This window comes from Neolamprologus brichardi, chromosome 18 (assembly GCF_056152115.1).
Source record: "Neolamprologus brichardi isolate AB-2024 chromosome 18, ASM5615211v1, whole genome shotgun sequence".
Classification (NCBI taxonomy): domain Eukaryota; kingdom Metazoa; phylum Chordata; class Actinopteri; order Cichliformes; family Cichlidae; genus Neolamprologus; species Neolamprologus brichardi.
In genome coordinates this window covers 13,614,784-13,640,872 of record NC_142121.1, presented here as the reverse complement: position 1 = coordinate 13,640,872, position 26,089 = coordinate 13,614,784, and the positions used below count along the sequence as shown (strand labels likewise).

At 40.9% G+C, this 26,089-nt stretch overlaps 1 protein-coding gene across 1 annotated transcript; it reads left to right on the top strand.

Moving 5' to 3' along the window:
- The first annotated feature begins 1,341 nt into the window (after window positions 1–1,341).
- mppe1 (metallophosphoesterase 1) lies at window positions 1,342–24,587 on the top strand. Its single transcript, XM_006792303.3, has 9 exons — window positions 1,342–2,146; window positions 2,275–2,383; window positions 4,403–4,506; window positions 8,957–9,037; window positions 15,908–16,016; window positions 16,353–16,433; window positions 21,572–21,694; window positions 21,946–22,086; window positions 23,712–24,587. Exons 1-9 carry the CDS (start codon window positions 1,896–1,898, stop codon window positions 23,895–23,897), a joined length of 1,185 nt encoding a protein of 394 aa, XP_006792366.1. The 5' UTR covers window positions 1,342–1,895; the 3' UTR covers window positions 23,898–24,587.
- The last annotated feature ends 1,502 nt before the right edge of the window (window positions 24,588–26,089 follow it).

The window sequence follows — 26,089 nt, the reverse complement described above, 5'->3', positions numbered from 1 at the left end:
AATACAGTACTACTTTATTATGTTATTAATATCAATGTTTAGTTACCTTTGCATGAATATTGTCCTTAATGGAGATACTTTTTATTTTCTTATCGAGTACATTTTTCATTTATACTTGAGTAAAGAAATTGCTTCAGTAATTCAACTTTTAGTGGAGTATTTTTTTTTTAACACTGGTTTTCTTTACTTAAGTAAAGAACGTTTTTACAAGTTTGATGTTATTTTGCCACCTCTGGTACTCTATGATCATATGTGACATCTTTCTTTTTGTTTTCAATGGCACAGGGCAAGCTGGTGGTTTATGAAATAATACTCTGATAAATTGATTAGCTGAAAGACAACGAGTTAAAGTTGGTTTATCATTAATGTTTACTCCTATGGCCAGTTTATTATCACCAATTAGCCTACAGTCTTTGGACTACAGGCATACACATAAAGGCTTGACCCAGTATGGAGCCTGAATCCAGAGGTATTTAAATTAGTTCCAGAATAATTTAAGTTTTAGAAACTTTCTGAACCTTAAGAAAGCCTAAATATATACTATATAATCAGTGTTGGGAAGGTTACTTTTAAAATGTATTCCATTACAGAATACAGAATACATGTCCCAAAATGTATTCTGTAACGTATTCCGTTACGTTACTCAATGAGAGTAACGTATTCTGAATACTTTGGATTACTTAATATATTATCATGCTGTCTACAACTACATGAATGTACTATTGCTGTGATTTATTACTGTTACTGAAGGTCCGCGGCTCCGAACCGTAGTAAAGGGACCTCTGGCTAATACGGTGGGTTCTGTGTTGGGCTCGTAGCTGAAAACTAGCTTTACTTTGTTGTCTGGGTCACTTTGCTAGCGAGAGACAGAGAGAGGCATTGAAAGGCTGCTGCAACGGGACTTATTGTTTCAGAGGAAAACACGAACACAGCGTACAGTCGAGTCTTAATAGCTTACTTACAACTGGGCTCGTCAGGCACTCTTCTTGGCTGCAGTGGTTATTATTATATTTACATGCTTCCAGCTCCCGTTTTTGCTCGATGACAGCTCGGACTTTTCCTTTTTCTCCCTCCCTCGCTCACAGACACATAACGGGTTTGGCAGTCCATTCTCCCTGCAGCACGGACTACACTGCCTATGATGCTACATTCTTTAGAGCTATACCTGTAGCATTCTGCCTATTAGCTTAGCACAACAACAACAACAAGGCCTCTCTCACCCAGGAAACACGCAGAGAGAGAGCGGCACCCTGTAACCATGGCAACCGCAACGCTGCCGCCCGGAACAACAGAACGTAGCTGTCAAACAAAACCCAAACAGTCCTGACCCGCAACAATATGAAACAGGGAAGTACCGCCGTGTAATCCATTTATTTCAACAAAGTAACTGTATTCTAAATACCACCTTTTTAAACGGTAACTGTAACGGAATACAGTTACTCATATTTTGTATTTTAAATACGTAACGGCGGTACATGTATTCCGTTACTCCCCAACACTGTATATACTGTACTGCAGAAAGCATGGAGTTTTTGTGTGCCCTAGTTATCGTGTCACCCGTTTTATTTTGAAAACGCACACCGGATGTGTTGTTTCCAGCTTAACGCATGAGAGCCTACGGCTTAGAAACAGCGGCTGGCGGCTGCTCGCTCTCTCTCTCACTGCTGTCCCCCTGAAATCAAGGCGCATTTTAAAACTTTGTTTTTCTTTCTTTTATTTTCGGAATCAACCGGACTCCACGCGAAGCCTGTTTTTATCCAGATGAGCTTGCCATGAGCATCACGCGGCTGGAGACCTAAACCGTGGGGTCTGGAAGAGGTGAAGATGCCTCATGGACCGCTCCATCACCGCCAGTGCGCCAGTTCAGGGCATCCCGAACGCCGAATAACAAAGAAATGCCGAGGTTTAGCGTCAAATGGGTGGTTGCGGTGGTGCTGATTGGGGTGGTCGGCGGCGCCTTCTTCTTCTGCGAGTATCTCATCTACTTTCCGACCATCCTCAAGTGCGCCTGGCCGAAGATCAGCCATGCTCGCGGCGGAGAGGGCACCGACGGCCACTCGGTGGACTCTGCGGTCCGCGCTATGGTGCTGTCGGACACGCACCTCCTCGGAGCCGTCGGAGGACACTGGTTTGACAAGCTGAGGAGGTAATAATTCATTTGCATGTATTCTCATATATATTTGCCCTCCATTCGTCCGTCTGTGCCCGGGGCTCTGCAGGAGTGATTTGTAAACAACAACATCCAATAACGCTGACTTGTGTCCAAACGCGCAGGGAATGGCAGATGGAGAGGGCTTTCCAGACCGCTCTGTGGCTGCTCAGGCCCGAGATAGTCTTTATTCTCGGGGACATCTTCGACGAAGGCAAGTGGAGCTCGCAGAAGGTAATGTAGAGCTCCCTGTTTTTCTTCTTGCATTGCTCTGCACCCCCCCCCCCCCCCCCCCCCCCCATTATGATAATTATGATGATGTTCGAGTATGTGGATGCAGAGCTCTGTGTTCTCTGGTCATAATAATCCTAATCTTATTACCATCCGGGCCCCAGAGGCTGCAGGTTTTTGAGGAAAACAGCTGCACCAGGTATCCTCTTAGCCCACCGTGGTACATCCATCCTGGTGTGTTGGGGGGGAGCTTCTGGGAATGCTCAGAAATCTATTACTGGGTTATAAAATGGGATCTGTTAGGACAGATAGAAGCAAGTGGAGCGAGAGGAACACATCACAACGCCTCAGACAGTAAAATCTCCTCTAATCTAACCCACCCACTCGCTAATTCCTTCTCATTTTCACTCTTTGAATGGCAACTCTTTTAATTTGTATTGTGTTAAAAGAGGAAGGGCCTGTGTGTTTGAATTCACACTGAGAGTACTGAGACTTGATCTGCAGCAGGTGAATAGATCTAGTCTGTCATTTATTTCTTTGGCTGGCTAATCATTTGCCTCATTTGTGTCTGAGGAGTTCCTCCTGCAGCTTAATAGGACATCTTGAAATTAGTTATCGTGGTTAGAAAACTGGCCACAAGGGCAAAGGTGTTCAACGTACAGTGGTATGAAAGAAAGAAAAGCATGATGATTTGTGGTTGATTCACGACGTGACTGGCTTCCACTTGAAGGATTTAGAGCTGATAGCTTGCACACAGAATAAAATATGCTAAGAGTAATAAATTGTGCAAAATTGTCCCCATTTTGCTCTGCTAACAGTCCAAAACCCTACTTATTTAAATAAAATCAGTATAAAGAGTAATATAGAAGCAAATCGGCACATTTCAGACCCCAAATTCAGGAGCCGTGTTGGATGTTTGCTTGATGAATGACCAACAGTTCCATAAGCATTCATTCTGCGAGCAACCTAACTGATCAAATACTTCATCGTTTTGGTTGTAGCCTCAAAACTTGTCGCACAAAGAAAAGCTATTCAGTGTAAGCAAAAAGAAGCGTGTTCTTAAATATCATTCACCAGTTTTAAATTTGCAGAGCGAGAATGTCTAAAAATGTGAAGCTGCGCTCAAATATGTTTGGTTTCTTTTCTGTCGACAGTCTCATTGTTTTGAATGAAAATCAAGGCGAGGGTGTCGTATTCGCCTGACAACTGACTTTAAAGATCACTCTGTTAGTGAAATAGTCTCCTATTTGCTCATTCTGTAAATCTACCAAGTGTTTATTTTGTCTCGAGCCTCAGAAATTGACCAAAAACCAAAAGATATTGAACATATGGTGTTAAAAAATGAAGAAAACCAGCTTATCGTGAAATAGAAGAACTTGAAAACGATGATATTTGGTGTTATGTGCTTGATTTACGATTTGTTTGAGGCATCTTCCTGGAGGATTCAGTGCCGCGAGTTTGCAGAAACAATAAATGCTTAAAAGCAGAGAAACACACCAAACTATAGTATTAGTTCCTTTTATTTTCCTTTCACTCTTTCTTCTGTAAATGTTCGGAAAAACTGCCGGCTTTGTTTATCCGACAGTCAGACAACCAAATATTGTTTAACTAAAAATTACTAAAAAGAATCAAATCTTCTGCTTTTTTTAATCCAAATACTTTCCCACACACTCATTAATCCCCTAAATCACCTAACTGATTAATAAATAGTTACATTTAGTTTGAAAATGTGGCCAAATCAGAGATGAAAACTGCTCCAAATTCCCACATCCTATAAATTCTATAAATAAGAGACACAACGTGTGAAACCCACAGCACTGATGCAATTAAAGGCTGTTTCTGTGTGCAGTTTCAGTCCCGCAGAAGCAAAACTGAATCTGAATGAAAGCAACTCATCTCAGCCGCCCGTGGGGGCCGCCGGGCGACCCTCAGAGATCCCATTAACGCTTGTGAGCTTCCTCTGGGAGTTTTTCTTGTTTGAGGCCTGAAACTTCAGCTGTGTTCGTGTCGTTCTCTCCGCAGCACTGGGAGGACGACGTGCGTCGCTTCCACAGGATGTTCAGACACTCCGCTGACACGGAACTGGTTGTACTGGTTGGAAATCATGACATCGGTTTCCATTACGAGTAAGCACATTCTGTATGCTATTGTTTTTCAGTTTTCATTACACAACCTTTACTCTGCGACCGGTTGATCTGGTTTTACTTGGCCTTTACCTGAGGGACTTCTCTATTAAGCACAGGTTTTACCTCTGACTCAGTATGAACGATTTTCAGTGCTATTCTTTGTTGCCCTAGTTACAGAAATACCTGCCTCCTTGAAAAGTTTTTAAAGCAAGAGAAACATTAAATGTGGCACCCAAAAAAGTCAATAACTGTCTCTCCTACTACTACACCGCACAGCAAGAGGACTTTGTCTACATTACATAAACTGCAAGGAGGCGATTGAATATTTCCATGAGGCAGTTTTAATAAGACAAAGCAGTGGCTGGATGCAGCGTATGCAGTCAGGTCTGAAGCCATCGCTGGAGGGTCTTTGCTTTGTCTTGTTGCTGTAGCAGTAATGTGGTGCTTTCATCGTAGTATATATTTACAAGTCACATTAAAAACTAAAAGATTTACTAATATTGGTGTTTAAGGTAGTGTTTTTATTGGAGGCAGTTTCACATTTCCGTCATGCAGCTCGGTAATGCAGCAAGCATGTATTAATCCACAGATGGAAATATTCAGCACCAAATACACTGCTTGAGTATCGTTTGCTGGAAGCTACAGCTGTGCCCAGCTGTTTCAAGACAGTACTGAGCTGTAAAGAGGGAGGTTTGTGCTACATGTTAAATATTGACAGACTAATGAACTGCTGGTATTGTTCGTTTGGTGGTGTTTGAATACTGCCTACTGTACTGACGTCAGTTGTTTACATTCCAGAGTGACATATAAACATGAGGTTGTGGGATTTGTGTTTAAATCTCACTTCTTATAATTAATTTGCATTGTTCTGACAGAGACACAAAAGCAAGAAATTGTACGGAAAGCCAGAAATCTTCCTCTTAATGCCCACCAGGTCCTGGTTAGGGTTAGGTTCACATCAATCCATTTGTATAGTAATTCCACCTGCACGACCACATAGAAATATTACAAGAGAAGAACTATGGAGGAATAACAGGCAGCATCGTCTACTTTTTGAGAATAGTCTCTTTTGGCTTCTGGCTAAAATGCAACTTAACCCCAACCCTCTACGGTTCACTGGAGATCTGATGGATGTTAACACCAACGGCAAAACAACGGAAAATGTAAAGTTTGATAAACCGAAGCAGAATGCATTTTCAGATACTTTATGCAAAACACAAAGTGTCTGTAAAAATAAGTGTTAGAAAAAATAAATAAAAGCAGTAAAAAGATTATACGATTATATTGATAGCAGGTTGGATAAAAAGAAGGAAGGAAAATGTGGCGTCTCATTGAAGTGGAACTGTAGTTATGTAGTGCTGACCAATTTACCCAAACAGCACTTTATTTTTTATACTTTAAGCGCTTCATCTACCTCACATCCACGGCTGCTTTAGACTCACCAGTTATTCTAACGTGCATGTCGCTGGGCACAGCGAGATCATGCAGACTCCACACAGAACGGCCTTGAGAAGGTTCAGCCTTCTTGCTGTGAGGAGATGTTGCTAACGGCTGCACAGAAGATCTTGACTCTGTGAGCCTTATCTTTAACGACAAGTTATTTCAGAGACTATAAAGAAAAACAATCTGCATCTTCTAGGTTCTTTGTGAGATCAAGTCCATGCAGTATTAGAGAAAGGAAAACCAGCAATTCCTTATAAGCAAAGAACATCAGGGAGGAAGAAGTCCTGATGACCGGTTAGGGAATGAGGGGAAAACAAAGGTACAACACACAGAGATCACAAACAGCAAACAGGACAAAACTCACGCCACAGCAGAGGGAAGAAAAAACGTTTATGACATTATTCATAATAATTATATAATATAATAGCAGCATACAAACCAACTCCATATGGAGTGTTCAGTGTATCATGGGAAGTCTTCCAGCATCATGAGCCTATAGCAGCACAACTTATGGATTGTTCAAGTTCACCTGATCTTGCTCTAACTGTAGAATAAAATAGACACACTAAATTAGGGCTGCCACAAACAATTATTTTGATAGTCGACTAGTCACCAATTAATTTTGCGATTAGTCGATTAATCAGATCATGCATCCATTGGACGTAAAACGTACAGCTTATTGCACCAGCATGCATCTGCTCTTATATAACTATGTTGTATTTTAAGGTATGTGCTAACTAAAAATAAAGACAAGATGATAGTTTATTAAATTTTAATGAAGTTTGCAGATTGTTTCAGTGGAGTTTAATAAACTCAGCCGTCTGCTCCTTGCTATCTAAAATATAACGGGACACCGGAGTATATTCTCGAGCATCTCACACTTCTGATAATCAGTTGTCTGCTTGAAGTTTGTTCAGCTGTGTAAAAACTATAACTTTAATCTCAACCAAACCGATTTACTTAGGAACAAATAAAATACAAAAAAAAAGCCAAACAATAACATTTTGAAGTTATCTAAGTGACTTATATATGTTTAACCTGAGTAGCGAAAGACAGCGGTGGGTTTGAAAACGATTTGCCGGGAGTCCGGTGTTCTCACGGGCTCTAGAGAGCCTTGCCCCCAGCTAGCTATCGTGCTAGTGGGTAACAGACGTCTCCGAAAACGTCGGAGCGCTTTTAAAAATATGTGGTGTCTTGATAAACTGAGCAGATATTTGAGATTTACACAGCTACATTCTCGCCTGAACATATGTTAAATTTTTATTTTGTGACCCAGAAAGAATAATGAGAGTAACATTAACACTAACTAGTTGCTGCCATTGTTGGAAACAGAGCTCGGCTGCGCTATGAATTCTGGGACACAGCTTCTTCTTCGGGGTTTAACGGCAGCTGGCATCCTTGTAGATGCAGTGCTGCCATCTTCTGTTTCAGTCCGTTATTACACTCTTAAATCCTACTACTTATTCCTGCATATTTTGTGATCTTACAAAGCTTCAAACGAGGCGTCGACTATTAAATCAGTCGTCGACGATTTTGATAGTCGACGTAATCGTGACTAGTCGACTAATCGTGGCAGCCCTACACTAAATAAATCACAATGTGCCCCTCATCGAATTTCCTGGTCATCTTACAATATTCCTTCAGACCTACACAAATCTATACAACATCATTTAGGTGCGAGATACACAGAAAGGAAAGCAACACAAGTCCAAAGTTAAATGGACAAGTATCGTTAAATTGGAGCCAAATAGTGTGCAAACCTTTGACATCTTTTCTCAGCATGCTGTTTAAACTATTGAACAGATCATTTGATCTAATTGATCAACTGTCGCCACATCCTCCCTTCAGTGCAGTTATGACACGGTAGTTTTTCTTTTCTTTATGCTCTAATGGAAGTTTCTGACAAACACGGCTTCTCCTCCTATACGCGGCATGTTTGAGAGTGTTCAAAGACAAAACTCTGGACATCAGAGGACATCAAACTGTCTCAAGTCCAAGTCATGGAAAAGGCTTTGAAATGGCGTTCACACGCCCCACTTTTTTATGTTGTGACCCATTCAAGCAGGGAAAAAATGGCAACTCGCAGCCCTTCATCAGAGGTGACACATTCCTGTTAGCACTTGAAAGCCAAGTTTTACCTTCTTTAAGCGTTTCATTTGAGTCATTTTTATCACCCCGATGATGAGAAAATGTCAAATATTTTACAAGACAAAAGGAGAGTTAAATGGCCTTAAAATTAAAGGTAATTTTCTTTTCTTTTTTTCCCCTCCTTAATGGCTAATCATCTCGCAACCCCTCATATTCAGCTGTGGCCAGTTATGACAGAGCCCACTAATTTCAAAGGCCATTAAGAAATTATGTTAATATGTGCTTTTTTTGTTTTGTTGGTTGGCCCAACGTTTTCAGGAAGGAGATTTATTTGTTAAAAAAAAAACCCTGATAAGATTTTGTAAGATTGCGGTGATATTCGGAGCAAAATTAAACAGAAATCTAAAAAGAAATTATTAAAAAAAGAAAGCAGAAGATGAGCGATGAAGAGATTTATTTATTTATTTTGTCACTGCCTTTGTTAAGAATTCCCATAGAAAAGTCATAAAGGAAAAAGATTTTAGCTTTTATTTTTAATAAGATGGTTTCACTGAGGTTTTATTGTCTTTCCGGTAATTTCTTTAAACTACATTTTTTGTGATGGATTGCATTAAATTGCAGAAAAGTTGTGTTCATTGTGTCCAGCATGTAACAGCCTTCTTATAGGAGACTCTTTTCTTAATTTCTCAATTGAAGAAAACACAATGTCATGCTTTTTTTTTAATGCTTGGTATTTGACATGTGTGACTCAGAAATGTGAGCTTTTGTAGACATGCTCCTATGTGGTTTGATTCTAGCCGAGCAGCGGGAAGCATGCTGGCACAGCTGTTATGTAACGGTGCGTGATAGACAGGCAGACACGGCAGACTGAGCAGCAGGTTTTTGTGCTGTGTGATGAGCGTATTGTGTCTCCCTGCAGGATGGACTGGTTCAAGCTGCAGCGGTTCGAGAAGGTCTTCAACGCTTCCTCCACCAGGATCGTCACCAAAAAGGGCGTCAAGTGAGTGACGGGAGGGTGAAACATAAATGTAAACATAAAAACTGGTGACACGCCTGCAGGACAAACATGTGACTCAGCATGCGGGAAGGTCGACGGTTTAATCCCCTGAGTCGGCTTGTGCCACAGAGGTGCTTTTAGACGAGCCAGGCAACTGTTCCCGAGGTCTTAATTGTGTGTCGGGAGATTCGGCTCAGTTTTAAAAACAAAGTACCCTTCATAATATGATAGATAAGATAGGATGAAGATGACATCCTTTATTTAATATTCAACTACTGTGAAATTCTTGTGTTACAGCAGCTTTAAACACAACTTGTTACAGGACAGCTTAAATAAAGGAGAAACGCTCAGGAAAATTAGATACAGTCTTGTTTGTAGGGTTTACCCGTCAGGACATATTAACACGTCTTAAAATGACATAAATACAACCTCACATGAACAGCAACCTATGGCATGTTAGACTGTGCCATTATTTAACAAAGACGAAGATTCACCAGCCTGTCGAATCACTTGAAGTAGTTGTTTTCTGCTTACATTTGTCGAATTTTGTCCCGCTCTTCTTTACAGCGCTGCTTTCATTCACAGCTCTCTTAAAGTTCTGACACATAGCAGTACCGTGATCCTTTTATTTTTTCAGACATTCCTCACATTTGACTTTAGAATACTTCGGTTTATGGTGAAGTTCACGGTCAACTCAACGATAGTAAGTTGCCCTGGTCCTATGGCTGAAAAACAACCGCAAATCGCGACTCTTCGATTGCTGCGTTTGGCAATCAGTGTGAGGTGTTTCTGTTGATATGCTGTGTGTGGGTTTTGCCAGAGGTGCTGCTTTATGACCAAATGTCCACTTTGGTTTCATCTGTCCACAGGACATTGTTCCAGAAGAGGTTTGTTCAGATGCAAACCTAAGCCATGCTGCAATGTTTCTTTTAGGAAAAGAAAAAAAAAATTAGTCTTTCAAGCCTTACTTATTCAGCTTTTTTTAAATCATGCTGTCATGAATTTTAACATGCTAACTGAGGCCTGGCAACCAGATGATGTCCTGATACATAAAACTTGAACTTAAACAAGATGTTTTTTTCCACGTGGCTATAAGACAAAGCAGAATAAATCCTCAAGTTCAAAATCTAAATGGGGAAAAGAGCTCAATTAAATAGAAAAAAAATAAAGAACAAAGGATCTCCAAAAGTGAAAATCGAAATGAAATTCAGTAGAATAACACGTGAAAGTTGAATATAATACAATAACTTGGCTGTGCAGAGTAAAAAATGCCCTATTAAATATTAATAAATTGTAAAATTATAACATGTGGGGATGATTTCCTCCGGCAGTCTAATCAGTCATTGAAACATTTGAAACAGTGCCTGTTAATAATGGTGATAAAACAAATGAGTCGATAAATGGACATTTATTAGTTAACATGGTAATTTGTGGCATAAATGAAGCAGTCACATGGAAAAAAGTATGGCTTATATATATTTGTTAGGTTTGCTGATTATCAGAGCTGCCTGTGGGAGTAGCAGACATCTTATTTTAAACTTCTTGTTGGTCTTTCTGCCACTGAAATATGGTGCGCCATTAGGCCCAGATCTAAAGAGCCCCCTAGAGTCTTCAGGAAAAAAACTGAAGTCTGTAATAATTTGAAATAAATCATTAGACTGCAGGGAAAATTATGTACAAGTGGCAGAGAGTTCAAAGTGACTCCCAAACTGTGCAGGACTGGCAGGCCCAGAAAATTCAAAAAGAAAACTGAAGGAACACAAATGTCAGGAAGAAATCTGCAGGTAACCGAGTTGCTTCTGCAGTCAGAAAATTGGACCTGTATGCAAGGCATGCCAGGAGAAGAGCCTTTGCTGTCCACAAACAACAGTTTGTGTGTGCGAATATGCAGACAAAGAGCAGACCTGTGGAAAAAAAATGTGCGACTTGCTGGAGCTCAGAGTTAGGATGCATGTTTGGCACAGAGCAGAGAGAGCCTCCAGGAGAGGATCATACCAGCTCTGAAATGTTATGGTTTGAGGCCCCTTCAGTGCCTTAGGAAATGGGCAGCTTGCGGTCATTCAAATATGAATCCTACATCATACAATGGAGTGCTTGAAGATAATGTGAGGCTATCTGAAGGTTTAAAGGGAAGTGAGGTGCATTTCAACCTAAGCGCACCAGCAAATCCATCAAAACAGTGGCTAAAGAAGAAATGAGGCACTGCGGGGTAACTCAAGTCAGAGCCAAGATGTGAATCCCACTGAAATTTAAATGCAAGAAACCACTTAAAAATCCAAGAAAGGTAGATATTCTTTAACACAATTTATACAGAATAATATTACACGTGTTGTATGCAGAAAAATTCATCTTTAATTTCAGTCATAATTTTACCTATCAGTGATTACCGAAACAAAATCAATGACAAAATACAGTTATGTTGTCTTACCTTTCAGAATAATTACCTTGTTTAGCCTTTCAGGACATTTTTCCCCTTTACTTTTATGCCTCAATAAAAAGCCAATAACACTCTGCCTATCACGGTTGACGATGGCCAACCGTGGGGGAAGTGAGGGAAGGAGGACCCAGGCGTGGAGCTCTGTGTATAAACAGTGCGTTTATTCACAGTGAATGGAAAAGCATGACAATAAATCCCCACTGCATTCCCGACTCCCGTGACATGTGCTCTTCCCAGTGCTAGTGTTCCTGTCTCCGCTCCTCGGTGTCTGAGCACCCCGTGCTCGCTGCCCTCTCGTCTCCACGCTACTCCTGGGAAAATAACAGTGGCAGCCGTCAGACACACCATAATGCAGCAGACTAAACTAGGAAACTGGTCAAGAGACTAACGCAGGGGTGGGCAATCTCAGTTCACGAGGGCCGGTGTCCCTGCAGGTTTTAGATCTCACCTCGGGTCAACACACCTGAATCACATGACTAGTTCATTACCAGGCCTCTGGAGAACTTCAGGACATGTTGAGGAGCTAATTTAGCCATTTAAATCAGCTGTGTTGGTTCGAGGACACATCTAAAACCTGCAGGGACACCGGCCCTCGTGGACTGGGATTGCCCACCCGTGGACTAACGTGAAGCCACGCAATAATCGTCGGAGAGAGCGCCACCACACTCTCAAGTAGCTCCTCCGATGAGGCCTGATCAGCTGCAGGTGTGTCATGGTCTTCAGGTGTGGCCAATCACCTGCCAGGGCCACACCCACCAGGCCTGAAGGTGCCTGTAAACAGGTGCTCTCAGAAACACCTACATCCACACACATCTACAAGCAGGGAGAACGAGGGACAGCAATACCAAAAATACTTATATTATAATACAAGTCCATGACTGCTCAGGGTCCCTGGGTCGCTCAGATAACAGATCACATTTAGTTTTTTTTCCCCCTCATTTGAATTATATTTCAAAGAAATCTGCTTAAATACGAATTTGTTTTTTTTAAAATATAATGAAACAAGAGGTTTTCCAAAGTCTGAGTAATCAAGGCAAAGTCTGTAATAAATATAAACAAAAATTACTTTCGTTGTCATTTTCCCTTTAATTTTTGATATTGTGTGAAAAATAATATTTTCATTTTGCTTCAAGGATTCCAGTTTTATGTGTTGGGATATTTTCAAATGGTTAATGTACAAATATGTCAAAAAAAGTCAATGTCCATAAGATGTAGTTATTTAAGGAACTGAAATCTACATGTATAAAATGACTAAATATATCTAATAATTTTAAAAAGCCACTTAATTCTATTGCACCAGATGTATCATATTTGATACATGAGATTTTAAGACTACATAGTACGATATATTTGAAATTTAGATAAGTCTTTTTTTTTTTTTTAAATTGTCAGAAGAATCAATAAAAAATAAGTTATTTCATGGCTCAGGCTTTACAGGGTTAAAAAGTTTGATGATGTTGGTTGTGTTAACTCATTTTCAATGGAACTAATTTTAGGAACCACTGCGTGACTAGAGCCAAATGAAGGATGCAAGAAGCAGAGTTAAAGTGAAAGCAAGCATTTAATGCTTAAGATAATAAGCAAGGTAGAAAATCCAGAGAACAAAAAGACAAAGACCAGGAATATACAGAGAACAGTGAGAACACAGGACTGGGAAAACAGTGACATGGACAATCCTAAAAGTGAAGGATGAGACAAAATATGCAATGAGATAAGAGAAGAGAAACCAGTTGGATAAGCAAACACAGCTAGAGAGTCAGTGAGGGCAGGGAGAGGAAGTGAAACTAGTGAAATGAAAGATTAAACTGTTGATAAAATAAAAATAGAAAATAAGAAAAATGGGGGAAACGAGATTAACTTGACACACAACACAGCCTAGAATAGAACACTGAAGGCATCCAACTAAATACAACTAAAACTTGAATAAGAACAAACAAGGCCCTTTTTACTTCTAGGAGGAGAGAGGGGGGGCTAAATTAAAGCAACTCCTCCCTCTATAAATAGAAAAACTAAGAACCAACTGATAAGATAAAAGGCTAACCCAGGGAGATAGTGAGGAATATAAACAAGATAACATATAATACAAAAGAAACTAGGAACAAAACTCCCACATAGATTATTCTAAAACCAAAATGAATCATGAACTCACAAAAATTCAGAAGCCAAAAAGACCCGTGAGCAGTAACAACTAAGTGATGGCTGAACGCGTATTTACCAGAATTGTGCTGAAGGTCACGGTCATATTTGCCATTTTACAGGCACTGTTCTGTCGGGTATTCGCAGGAAAGGGAAACAAATGCAGGGTATTAAGTCAAACACAAGGAAAGACAGACAGTGATACAGTATGACTTAAACAGATAGGAGCTGAGGCTGTAAATAGATACGTGAGGCTAACCAGGTTAGAGTGGAAACACCAGGCTAACAATGCACAGCTTAAACTAATTAAGACAATAACACAAGAAGTAGAACTAGCAACAAGGCACCAGATAGAGCAGACTTACAAAATAAAAAAGGAAGTAACTAAATGGGGACTCACATAACAGAGACAACAAGATGCAAGATGCAAGACATTAGGGAGGCAAGAATAACGTAAAGAATCAAATATCTATTAAGAAGTCTAAAAACACTAGGACAGCTAAACTAGCCAAGCAATTCAAAAAACTAAAATTCAAGAATAGTCACGGAAAAGACTAAATAATAATGAAAACTCTCCAAAATATCTACGAAACTCACAGACTATGAGATTTTTCCATTTCCTCAAGAACTGGTCAGATTTTACTGAAACAAACTGAGGATTTTAATTCTCATTAGTTTGTGCAATTCAGCCAACCTATGAGAACAAAACGTATCACTTTCTTTTTGTACTTCACACAAAACCTGTGATTTGTGGTGGATCGAGAGCTAGTACGTCACTGGCATTCTGGTTTCTTTGTGCCTCGATGTCACACGTTCTCTTGTCCACGTTCGTTTATCACTGTCATCGGTCATCATGTGTCATTTAGTATTTTCATTTGCAGAGATAAAACGGAGCTTAATGACTCCAGTATACTTCTAAAAACAATTTTTAGGCTTTGGATTTTTACAATTCTTATCACCACTTAATGATGCTGACAGTGAACCGTGACTAACAGAATTAGAGCAGTGCTGCAGAAACCTGGGTTTAAAATGTTTCTGTACAAAAGATTTCAGACAAACTAGTAACAGGATGTGTGTTTAGATCCAAAGCGTGGAAGTAATAAAAGATTGTGATGACTCGTGACTGTACCAACTACACGTTCCACCTACAGGAGCTTCTCAGCCATGAAGCTCCCGGTCGGCATCCTATTACAGCACCAAGTTGGAATTCAGTGAGCTTTTTAGAACAACCCATTCTTTCACAAACGTGTATCCCCCCCCTCAGGATTGTGTCAGAAGGCCATCCGGTGTAAAACTGCTAAATCAAACATGCAGAAGTACCTGCTGTGACAAAGGAGCGGCTGACAGTAGCTTTCCTATTCTTTCACAAATGTGTTTAAAGACGGACAACAAGGCTGGGGGCTTGATTTTATTCCAGCAAAAATCACCTGAAACACCTGAAAAAACGCAAATTAATTGCATTAGAACACATTAGAACGTCTCTCATAGATAGTGATAATGTACAGTGTTCTTGTATGAAATATAATAAGGTCATAAATGATCCTACTTCAGTTGAAACTCTCGACTGGTCACTTTAGGGTTAAAACATCCAGTAAATGCTTGTGCTCCCTGCAGCAGTGCTGTAACATATTTGCATTTGTTGCGTTACGTTTACATGAGAACAGGCCTTTTGTTGTGTTGTAATATATTATAAAAGGATCTCATACAAAAAGCCCAGAGAATGGTTATGTGCTTCTCCCTTCTTTTTTTTTAGCGGCGCTGATGTAAAACGCCCACAGTGCAGCAGTGTTTGTCCTCCATGTGAGCTCTAGTTTAAGGATCTATTTAAAGCAGCCGTAAGCAATAATTTTATAATAATGTATCAAAGGTGACGTGAAAACATTGTGGCAATGCGAAAAAAAAAGGAGGGCCACACACACACAGAGATTAATGCTCTGGATGCCCGCCCTCGCCTTTACGGGCCCGGCTCATTGTTTTACTCTTCTGGTTTACTCTCATCACACGTTTTCAGCTCACCAGACAGCAGACGCACACAGTTATCCGCAAGCTGGCGAACACAGAGCCAGATATTTCCCTCTGGAGTTGGTAAAAAACAGAGAGTGAATATTGGACTTATATTTGTCAGGTGGCCAGAAACGCAACTCCAAACGAATTCAGATGCGGCTCTGAGAACTGCAACTGTTTCCTAACAGGTTCGCCATCTACGTAAAAGCCAAGGATACTGGGATGTTGTTTTGTTGATAACGATGCTTTTCCTACATTTCCTGCCAGACTAACTGAGAATCTCCTTCTCTCGTCAGTTTTCTGCTGGTGAACAGCGTGGCTCTGCACGGCGACGGCTGTCCCATCTGCCAGTCGGTGGAAAAAGAGCTGATCAAACTCTCCAGGGACCTCAACTGTTCTCTTCAGGTGGGAGGAAAATTTCTAGGATTCTTTTGCACACTTTTACACTGTCAGCGCCTCGAATGCACTCTGCCACTGGCACTCGAGATGCGCGAACAGAAAATTAAGACGTACCCAGAGCAGGTGTTTTGTTCTTCTTACACATCCAGTGTTTATAAAATTACATTAGAAGTGGCGCCTGGTTTGTGTTTTTAGTTTTTAGGTTTTTTTTTTCCTGCAGACAGCACCAGAACCAGAGGCAGTGTAGCGATATGAAATAAAAATGTTACCTGATGCTTGAGGATGCTTTGTGAGGTTGTGGACAAGACAGCTGATGAATTCTTTATGTTTTCTCCTCTGCAGAGCGCGCAGTCAGGGAGCGGAGTGATGGACGGCTGTGAAGGCTCGCAGCTCTACCCTCCCACACCCCCCATCATGTTACAGGTAAACTGCATGACTCCACTCAGACTTCATCAGAAGCTGATAACATTTAGCAGCGGAAGACGTGATTAGCCTTTTAAACACTCGCGTACCCGAGCGTACACTGAATGCGTTATCGGTCTCTGTTATGGCCCCCGAGTGGCGTCCCAGCTCTACGCTGTGGACGAAACAAAATCCAAACACCTCATTTTGTGCAAAATTCAGCTGCCTGTGCTGGACACAAAAGAAGGGAGGGAAAAAAGTTATTTTCCAAAGTTGTAGTCTTTTTTTTTTTGTCTACGACTCTCTTCTTGTTTTCCTAAGGGTAGAATCTTCTTGCTGCGCTCCAGCAGAAGAAAAACAACACAAAGACCTTCACAAAATTTCTTTCTACAAAGTAGTATTTCTGGAAAATGTCCACATGGTTTCATTTAGAATGCTGAAGTCTTCACATCAGCTTCAGCTATGATAATAATAATCTCTTCTCTGCTGTGCAGAGTGGTGCATATCTGTCAAACTTGAGTCGTGCTGGGAAGGTATCGCTTCCGGTACCCAATCTGTTTTTTAATGTACACAAAAATCATTTTGTGTTCTTTGGTGTGCATCTGCTTTTTTCTTTCGTTTCTATTTTCTCCGTTTCCTTCCTGCGTCTGTGTTCGCGTTTACCTTTGAGTTTGGTTCTCTGTGCGTCTTGTTGTGGTTTTACTTCCTGTTTTTGACCTATTTAATCAGCACTCTGTGTATATCTAGCTGTGTCTTTCTTTCTGTCTTTGCTGGACTGTCAGTTTTCCCTCCTGAGCTTCTTGCCTTCATCCTCTGTGCCTCCTGGCATTCCTGGTTAGTTTCGCTTTTGTGACTTTGATGTTTTCCTCTTTGGACGATGGTTAATCAGACTTTTAATTAAAGATCTTTGTCAGGTTTTTTTCATCCCGCTTTTCTATCTGCATTTGGGTCTTCCTCTCAGCTGACCCTGTAATCAATTAATATATTTAGAACTTCATGCTTAATTACTGATTTTGGAAACACACGGTTGACGTTCAACATTTTATACTTAACAGGGACCTATCATGCGCTTTTCTATCTCCATATTTCTACTTTTGCTTTCCACATACCACAGTTGCAAATAATTTCAAAAAATTGGCCCCCAGTTTAAACTGTTTCTCTCACTTAACCTCGCTTTCTTCTAATTGGCTGCCCCTCACAAGCAGAAGCTTTCAGCAGGAGGTAATAAAGGTTTCAGTGGTCACAGCCAGAGTTGTCTAAGAATACCACAATAATATTACATTAAGCCGATAACAGAAAAAACAAAACTGTGTGAAGATGGAGCTCTTGGCTCACAGGGATCACTTATTCATACACTGATCTCAATATTTGAAACTGGGAATCTTAAAAAAAGTTATCAATCATTGTACAGACACTGACAAAAAACTGATTGAAATAAATGTTGTACAACAACCAAATAAAATTTCCGCCAAATGTTATATAAAAATATATATATATACATGTTTGCATTTTTTGAACAGTATTTGTGATCCAGACGTGAACCAAATGTTCACGTTTGAAACTAATTTAACAACAATTTAGGCTCAACAGCTGCACATCATTTAGAGCTTTTAGGTCTCCAATCAGCAGAAAATATCTCAGCGGAGTAACAGTGAATGACTGAAACGAGGCTGAATTCAAATGTTTGCATCAGCCTTAAAATACGACTTTACCCGTCCTAGTTTTCAGCCAAATTTAGAGATAGAGGTGCTGTTTTTTAAAGGTTAGCGATTGATCGACAAGACCCTGAAAACAACGTCCACTGATTACTGTGTAGTGTGCAGGGATGTTGGGTTAAGCTGTAAGAAATGACCATTACACGCTGCTTTACAACAGGTCTGCAACTGTGTTTGAAGCTGACATCGAACAATCTACTTAAATGCTCTGGCAGCTTTTTTTACATTTAGGAGACGTGTCTGCATAAGAGAATTAATCATCTATTTTACAAATATACGATTTAACAGAAAATGAAATGAGGTTCAAAAATGTTCGACTCTCTAATTACCTGTTTAGAAAACTCAAACTTTAATTTCATCGTAGTACAGACCTCCAGAAAATTAGGAAATATTTACTATTTGTGAACATATTGTCTGTCATATGAATGCAGTAATTCATAATAACACTATCCTGTGTTATAAAACTGTGGCAGTCACCTCTCTCTCCAAACTCATCAAATTATGGCATCTGATGGTAAAATATGCAGCACAAAGGTCAGGTGTTTTATGTTTTAGTTCATCACAGAAAACAGTTGTGCCAGTAAGTGAAGCGCCCTTGAAATTGCATTAAATAGCAGTAGAGATTAACTGTCATTTGCCTGTGACACTGCCTTTATTAACTTTTTTTTTTGAGGATGGCGGGCTGCTCGTGTGTGCAGATCTGAAAAGGACAATATGTGCTCCTTTTTGTGGCAAAGCTCAGTTTTGAATGTTTGAGAGAGACACACCACATTGTCAAAAGTATTCACTCATCCATCCAAGTTATTGATTTTAGGTGTTCCAATCACTTCCATGACCACACGTGTATAAAATCAAGCACCTAGACATGCAGACTGCTTCTACACGAACGGCTTCTTGTGAAAGAATGGGTCACTCTCAGGAGCTCAGTCAATTCCTACATGGTGTTCTGATAGGATGCCAACTGTGCAGTCCAGTCGTGAAATTTCCTCACTACTAAATATTCCACAGTCAGCTGTTAGTGGGATTATAACAAAGTAGACGTGAACAACAATAGTCACATAATCACATAGTGGGGTCAGTGGATGCAAAGGTGCATAGTGCGCAGAGGTGACAACTATCTGCAGAGGCAGTCGCTACAGACTTCCATGTGGATGTTAGATTTCCCAAGAACAGTGTGCAGAGCTTCATGGAATGGGTTTCCATGGCCGAGCAGCTGCATCCAAGCCTTACATCATGCAGTGATATAGAGCAGCAGTCCCCAACCCCCGGGCCTCGGACCGGTACCGGTCCGTGAGTCGTTTGGTACCGGGCCGCGAGAGTTGAGGCTCAAGTGTGAAATGTATGGTTTTCAGGGTTTTTATCGGTTTTCAGCGTTATTTTGTTATCGTTTTTATCGTTTACTCGGTTTTCCTTGGTCTTTTCACGTGTGTTATGAATAAATCTTCTTTTTTTTGGTACCGGTACTAGTTTTATTTTATTGTATTTATCCGCGACACCTTAAAGGCCGGTCTATAAAAATATTGTCGGGCATAAACCGGTCCGTGGCGCAAAAAAGGTTAGGGACCGCTGATATAGAGCACGCAGCCACTGGACTCTAAAGCAGTAGAGATCTGATCTCTGGAGTGACTATTCACGCTTCTCCATCTGGCAATCCGATGGATGAGCCTGGGTTTGGTGGTTGCCAGGGGAACGGTACTTGTCTGACTGCACTGTGCCAAGTGTAAAGTTTGGTGGACGGGGGATTATGGTGTGGGGCTCTTAAAAAACTCTTAATGCTTCAGCATACCAACACATTTTGGACAGTTTTGTCCTTGGGGACGGCTCCTTCCTGTTCCAACATGACTACGCATCATTGCACAAAGGTCCATAAAGACATGGATGAGCGAGTTTGGTGTGGAAGAACTCCACCCCATAGAACACCTGTCTGTATGGCTGTCTGACCTCACAAATGTGCTTCTAGAAGAATGATCAAAAATTCCAATGAACTCACCCCTAAACCTCGTGGAAAGCCTTTCCAGAAGATCTGAAGCTGTTATAGCTGCAAAGGGTCCGACATCATATTAAACGCTATGGATGTGATGTCACTCAAGTTTATATGCGTGTGAAGACAGATGAGTGAAAACTTTTAGCAATATTGTGCGTCTCTCAGTCTAGTTCAATGCACTATCCTATTATGGTCATCTGTGGTGCTAAACCAAAGTTTTGTAGCTCCAAAGTTGAACAGGTAAGAAGGTAACACCTGAGAAACTTTACAAGTCTCGTTTTTTTTCGGCTATTTCAACGAACAAAGGAGAGCATGATTAAAAAACCTCCCATTTACATCTCTCAGTTCATACATCCTCGATTCCTCTCCTCGCTTCATAGTCCCTCCCAACAGAGATCGGAGGAGGCGATAGGGAGACACGAGAAGAGAGGAGTCGAGGCTGCAGTCATTTGACAAAACGAGACATCCTCCCCTCTGTGGTTCATTTTAAAGTGATGCCAATTAAATCTGATGTTGGCACAACCACATCATAAATTCCTTTTATTTAGCCGACTGTACGATTTTATGATCGTAAATGTAACAGTGCAACAGTGTGACAAGATATTAGACGCTTTTCTTAATCGCACACAGGAAGGTTTGATGTACTTAAATAACTGAAACTGCATATAAAGAGGATAGCTGTTTAAAGAGCCTTTCTTTATGCAGTATATTCCAAGCGCGTGCATGAATCTTTTATACACAACAGGCAAAGAAGCACTTCCGCGTGGATTATAGCTCCTCCGGCAAGCCTCCTCTGGCTCTCCAATGCATTTTAGGGACAGAGACATCCTTCATCATTGTGTGCTGAGATTGATTCCTGAGTCACAGGCGGGATAGAGAGGACAGAGGAGATAAAGAGGCACTAAGTAGATAAATGAGAAAAGCGTCCTGTAATTTATATACAAGATTTTAGCAGGTGATTGGTTTAATTAGTCACATGGCACAGATTGAAAATTACTCCGCACACTCTGGGATCCATGCTTTAAATAAACTTCCTTCAGAGGAAGCCCTTTCAACTAAAATCATCATTCAGTCCAGAAGGTGTCATGAGTGTCATGGTGTGTTGGGTGTTACGATTCAGTACTCTCTCTGTGACAGCGACTTTGATGGATTGCCCGCTCTATCTGGAAGAATTACACGTTCAAGTCCAGTGAAACGCAGAGTGGCAGGAGAACCATGTCTGGCATCGTGAAACTTTGGGGAACGTGGCTATTCTCCATGTTCCCTGTGCAAAGGGCTGTTTAGACACGTGGATCACTGCAGATGTATTTATGAACTGTTTGATAGGGGAATTACGTGGCTGGGTGAAAAATTTGACACCAGAAATGCTGTTACTGAGCTGCCTCTCAGCCTGTTTCCTGTTCTTCCATGAAAAATCAGAATCCATGCACGTTTCCCTGACTGTGTGCTCCGTTCTGCAGCACTATCCTCTGTACAGAGTGAGTGACGCTGGCTGCACAGGACAGGACGCCGCGCCGCCTGAAGAGCGACACCTGCTGTTCAGAGAGAAGTACGACGTGCTGTCGAAGGAGGCCTCACAGAGAGTGAGTACTCTGCAGTCTCACCACACCGCCTCCGCTGTCTGTCTTTTTTTTTTTTTTCTTTCCTTTTCTCTCAAAGCGCAGATCTGTTCTGAAGTGTTTTCATCCAATTAAAACGGCGAACAACAGCCCGCCGTCAGAAATAGTCTCGTATAGAAACAGCTGACGATGGTGATGATGACGGTGATGATGAAACTGGTGATGTAAGGGAGCAGCAACCAGCCTCTGAAGCGGTTATGGGTTTCTCTCCTCAGCTGCTGCAGTGGTTTAAGCCCCGCCTCATCCTCAGCGGACACACCCACAGCGGATGTGAGGTTCTCCATGACAACAAGTACCCAGAAATCAGCGTGCCATCCTTCAGCTGGAGGAACAGAAACAACCCCAGCTTCATCCTTGTGAGTGAAAGCAAAATCGTGAACTTTTTACAGTGTGCGAATTAAAGTCGGCATTTTTCAAACAGCAATAGATGAAAAATAATCTAATTAATCTGTATTATAGAGAGAGATTATTAAGGTTAGGGTTAGGGTGGCTGGGCTGTTTCTGTGTGGATTGCCTTTTCTCTCTGTCTAGCTGCCCAGTGCACACCCTTACTGTTATGGTTCAGTCTCAGTGGCGTACAGTAGTTTTTGGCCCCAGCAGATATACTTTGAAAGCCACTGCTGAGCATGCAAACACTGTAAGCAACTAGCTGATGAACACATCAGAGAATTTAGCAGCTGTGCCAGATGTTTCCCTCAGGAGAATCAATAGGGATTGAGCAGTTGGTTACAAACTACATCTGGCACAATATGAGGTTTTACTTCACAGTTATAGAGGTAAGAAATATACATGTATCAACTATAGATATCTATAGAAAATCCATCCATCCATGGACAGGTTGCTACGCTCATCAAATGCAGCTCTAATTCATTGCAAGTCAAAATGACCCTCAGCTCCCAACATCCAGTCTGCCACTGTTTCGAATCTAAATGGGCTGTAGGTGTGTATGTGAGCATGAATGATTGCTTTTCTCTGCATATTTGCCCAGTGCTGACCCGGTGACCTGTAAAGGGTAGTGGTGATTTGAACCCCCCTTTTGACTCCATGGCTGCCTTCATGGTTTAGATTCGACAAGGTGCTGGAAAAACTCTTCAGAGGTTTCAATCCGAATTGGCACGACAGCATCACAAAGTTACTGGAGATTTGTCAGCCGCGGATCCATGATCCACAACCACGTTTGCATCAATTTCACTTCCACCAAGCAAGGAGGTGAAGATTTTAAATCTTTTTTGGGAGAGTGTCCTGAGCTGACAAATGGCATATTAAACCAAACCAGCACCTCAAAGTTCAGGTTTGAGTTATTGTTCCAACATATTTGAGAAAGAAATTATCCTGTTTCTTCTTTTTAAAAACTCAAAATCCCAGAAGCTACAAAATCCTGATTCCAGGTGAGAATATGTCCCTGACTATGTGCTCTGTTTAGCCTTGACGCCAGCTCCACAGGAGAGGACATGACTGATGATTAGTCCCACCTTTGCTGCTCTGGAGGCTTTTGTTTGAACTTGATTTAAGCAGAAAAACAAAGATAGCATTAAACGAACATGATTTTGTCCAATATCTGTGACAGAGAAACATTCAGATTTTTCTCCAGAGAAAATCAACAAGAACAATGAGGACACGCAAACTCCCCGAAGCCACCTTATGTCAGGCAGCAGTACTTAATAGTGAGCTAGAATCAGGTGGCCTCAATTAGATATTTTTCATACAAACAAATAGTTTCTTAACAAAGTGTTTAATTATATAGTAAACAATCTGCTGAGGTGAGATTCTGTTGTTCCTTTGTTTACAGGCTATAAAAAAACAGATTCATTCAGATAAAAAAAAAATAGGAAGAAAGGAACTCAAAATGAGCTCCTATTTTTAATCTTCGGAGGCCCTCTGGTGGCCGAAGAGCTCTAAGCAGCCACCTCTGCCAGTATAAACATTACTCATCACCTCTAACTTACGTTATTTCTCACTTCTCCCCCCTTTCTTCTCCCAGGCGACGGTGTCACCGAGCAGTTACACACTGTCCAAGTGTTTCCTGCCGGAGGAGAGCACGGTGATCAGCGTTTACTGCTCGGCCGGCGCCTGCCTGCTGCTGCTGTTCCTCGCTCACTGTATGTGGATGAAAGGCCTGCTGCAGTGCCTCAGCCTCTGCCTGCTGGGGAAACACAAGTCTCTGTGAACTACATTAGCCACAGCCCACCGGGACAGAGCCATAAGCTAGGTAATTTTGTGTAAGTTGATGTGAGGATGCTCTGTGTGGACCAAAAATAACGACAAGAAAAAAAAATCTGTTTGCACAACCTTGATTTGTTTGTCCGGGTGTTTAAAGGCACTGTGAAGGACGTGATATGATTTTTAAATGTTTTTAAAGGACTTGGAGTTAATCACTACTGGTACTGATGATGGCGATGGTGATGTTAGAGCCTGTGACGGAGGCCCAATTGTTCTTACAAATCCTCAGTTTTAACTTCCTCGGAGGAAAAGTAACCGTCACTGACTTCACCGCTGAGTGAGAAAGTACGCATGCGTGGCACGGGTAGCACAAATCAAAGGAGTAAATATGTAAATACTAACTGTCCCTGGTCCGGTTTAAGGTGGTGAAGGTGCTTTAAGTCTCTTCTCTCTGATGTTACCTGTGAGCCGATGTGAACGCACACTGATCATCTCACTCAACTCTGAACACTCTTCGTTTCTGTCGTCGATGTCAGATAGTCCATCCGGGTTCCTCATTGTTTTTATGACGCATATCAGAGAAAAAACAAAAAGATATTGTTGCTGATTTTCTGTGCCAAATGTTTGTGAAGGTTTTTTGCCAAATCGTTGGAACGTTTCTGATGAACTGTACATAATAAATAATCAGAATCTTAAAGCCTGTTTCACAGTTTTCTGGTGGACGAGGGAGGATGTTATCACACGCGACAGACGAAATCCTTAATATATAGGTACAAATATTTTATGTTTGCAGATTCGTGTGAAATAAAATATAAGAAAATCGGTTCAAAATTTGTTTTCATTTGGGGTTTTTTGCGTTTGGTTTGCTTGGTTGTTTTTATTTTAGTCATTTTATAACTGAGAAAACAGCTTTTAGCAACAGTATAACAAAGTACCTTCATTTTTTACTTTAATAATGTGCAGGATTAATCCACTATGTTTATTTTATATTAAATTATTCACTATTTATTGATTGATTGGATTATAAAGTCTATAGAACAGACCCTAACTGTGACCCAGTTTCATCTTTTTAGCTGTGGTTAAAAAGATGGTTTTGACTCTTGAATACTTTGGTATACAGACTTGGTCAGCCTAATGACTGCTGGTGCCCGGGTCCCGTAGCTTCAAAACAAGCCTGAAATCATCATCATGATGATTTTCATTACACTTGAATGAGATCTTTGTACTACTATGCTGTGCTTTATTTCTGCCAGGCGTGGCACTGTCCACTGTCCACTTTGATTTCATCTGTTGACAGGACATTGTTCTAGAAATCCTGTGGTTTGTTCAGATGCACATCTGCAAACCTCAGCCATGCTGCCAGGCTTTCTCCTGGCATCCTCTCCAAACGAGCCATACTCTAATTGTACTGTCATGAACTTTAACATTTTACTTGCTAAATGATGCCTGTAGAGTCTGAGAGTCATTGCACCGTCTGAGGTTGGGGTGAGTTTGCTGGGATGTCCACTCCTAGGAAGATTGAGAGCTGTTATACGTTTTCCACTTGTGTATAAGCTTACTGACTGATCAAATTGTTTTTAAATGGTTGTGTGAGTGTGTCAGTCATGGATATGATAGTCTTGAGAGCTTGAAAAGAAGTCACCTGGACTTCTTTAATTTGTGAAGAAGTTTTGCCCCACCTGGTATTTAACACCTTGGTGGGGTCTGCTCCTTTGTTCAAGTCATGCTGAAGGTCGTTGGCCCACTACTAATCATGTGACTCCCCCATGAGCCATGGTGTGAAAAAAGGCATTTGTAATTACCATTACCGGGCCAAAGCTGTGAAACCTAACTGCCCCAGCCCACCAGTCTTTTGAGCTATAGGGCTTTGGAGTCAGCTGAGGCATTGTTGTAGTTTTTTATGAATTTGTTAATTAGCATAAAAGAAGGAATGTCTGGTTTATTAGTAACTTTAAAATTTAAGTACAGAAAACTTTATATTTACCATCTTCTTCTTATCTCTTACTTACAGTTTGGCAACTAATGTCACAGATTTAAATCGGTATTTAAACTTTCAATCATCTCTTCTCTCAACACTTTGTTCTTATTTCATTGTAAGTGGATCGAGTATTTTATCATCAGTCATTTCAGGTTTTGAATGTGTAATTCAATACATTTTTAAAAATGTCACATGAAAACTCAGAACTAGCACAATATTGT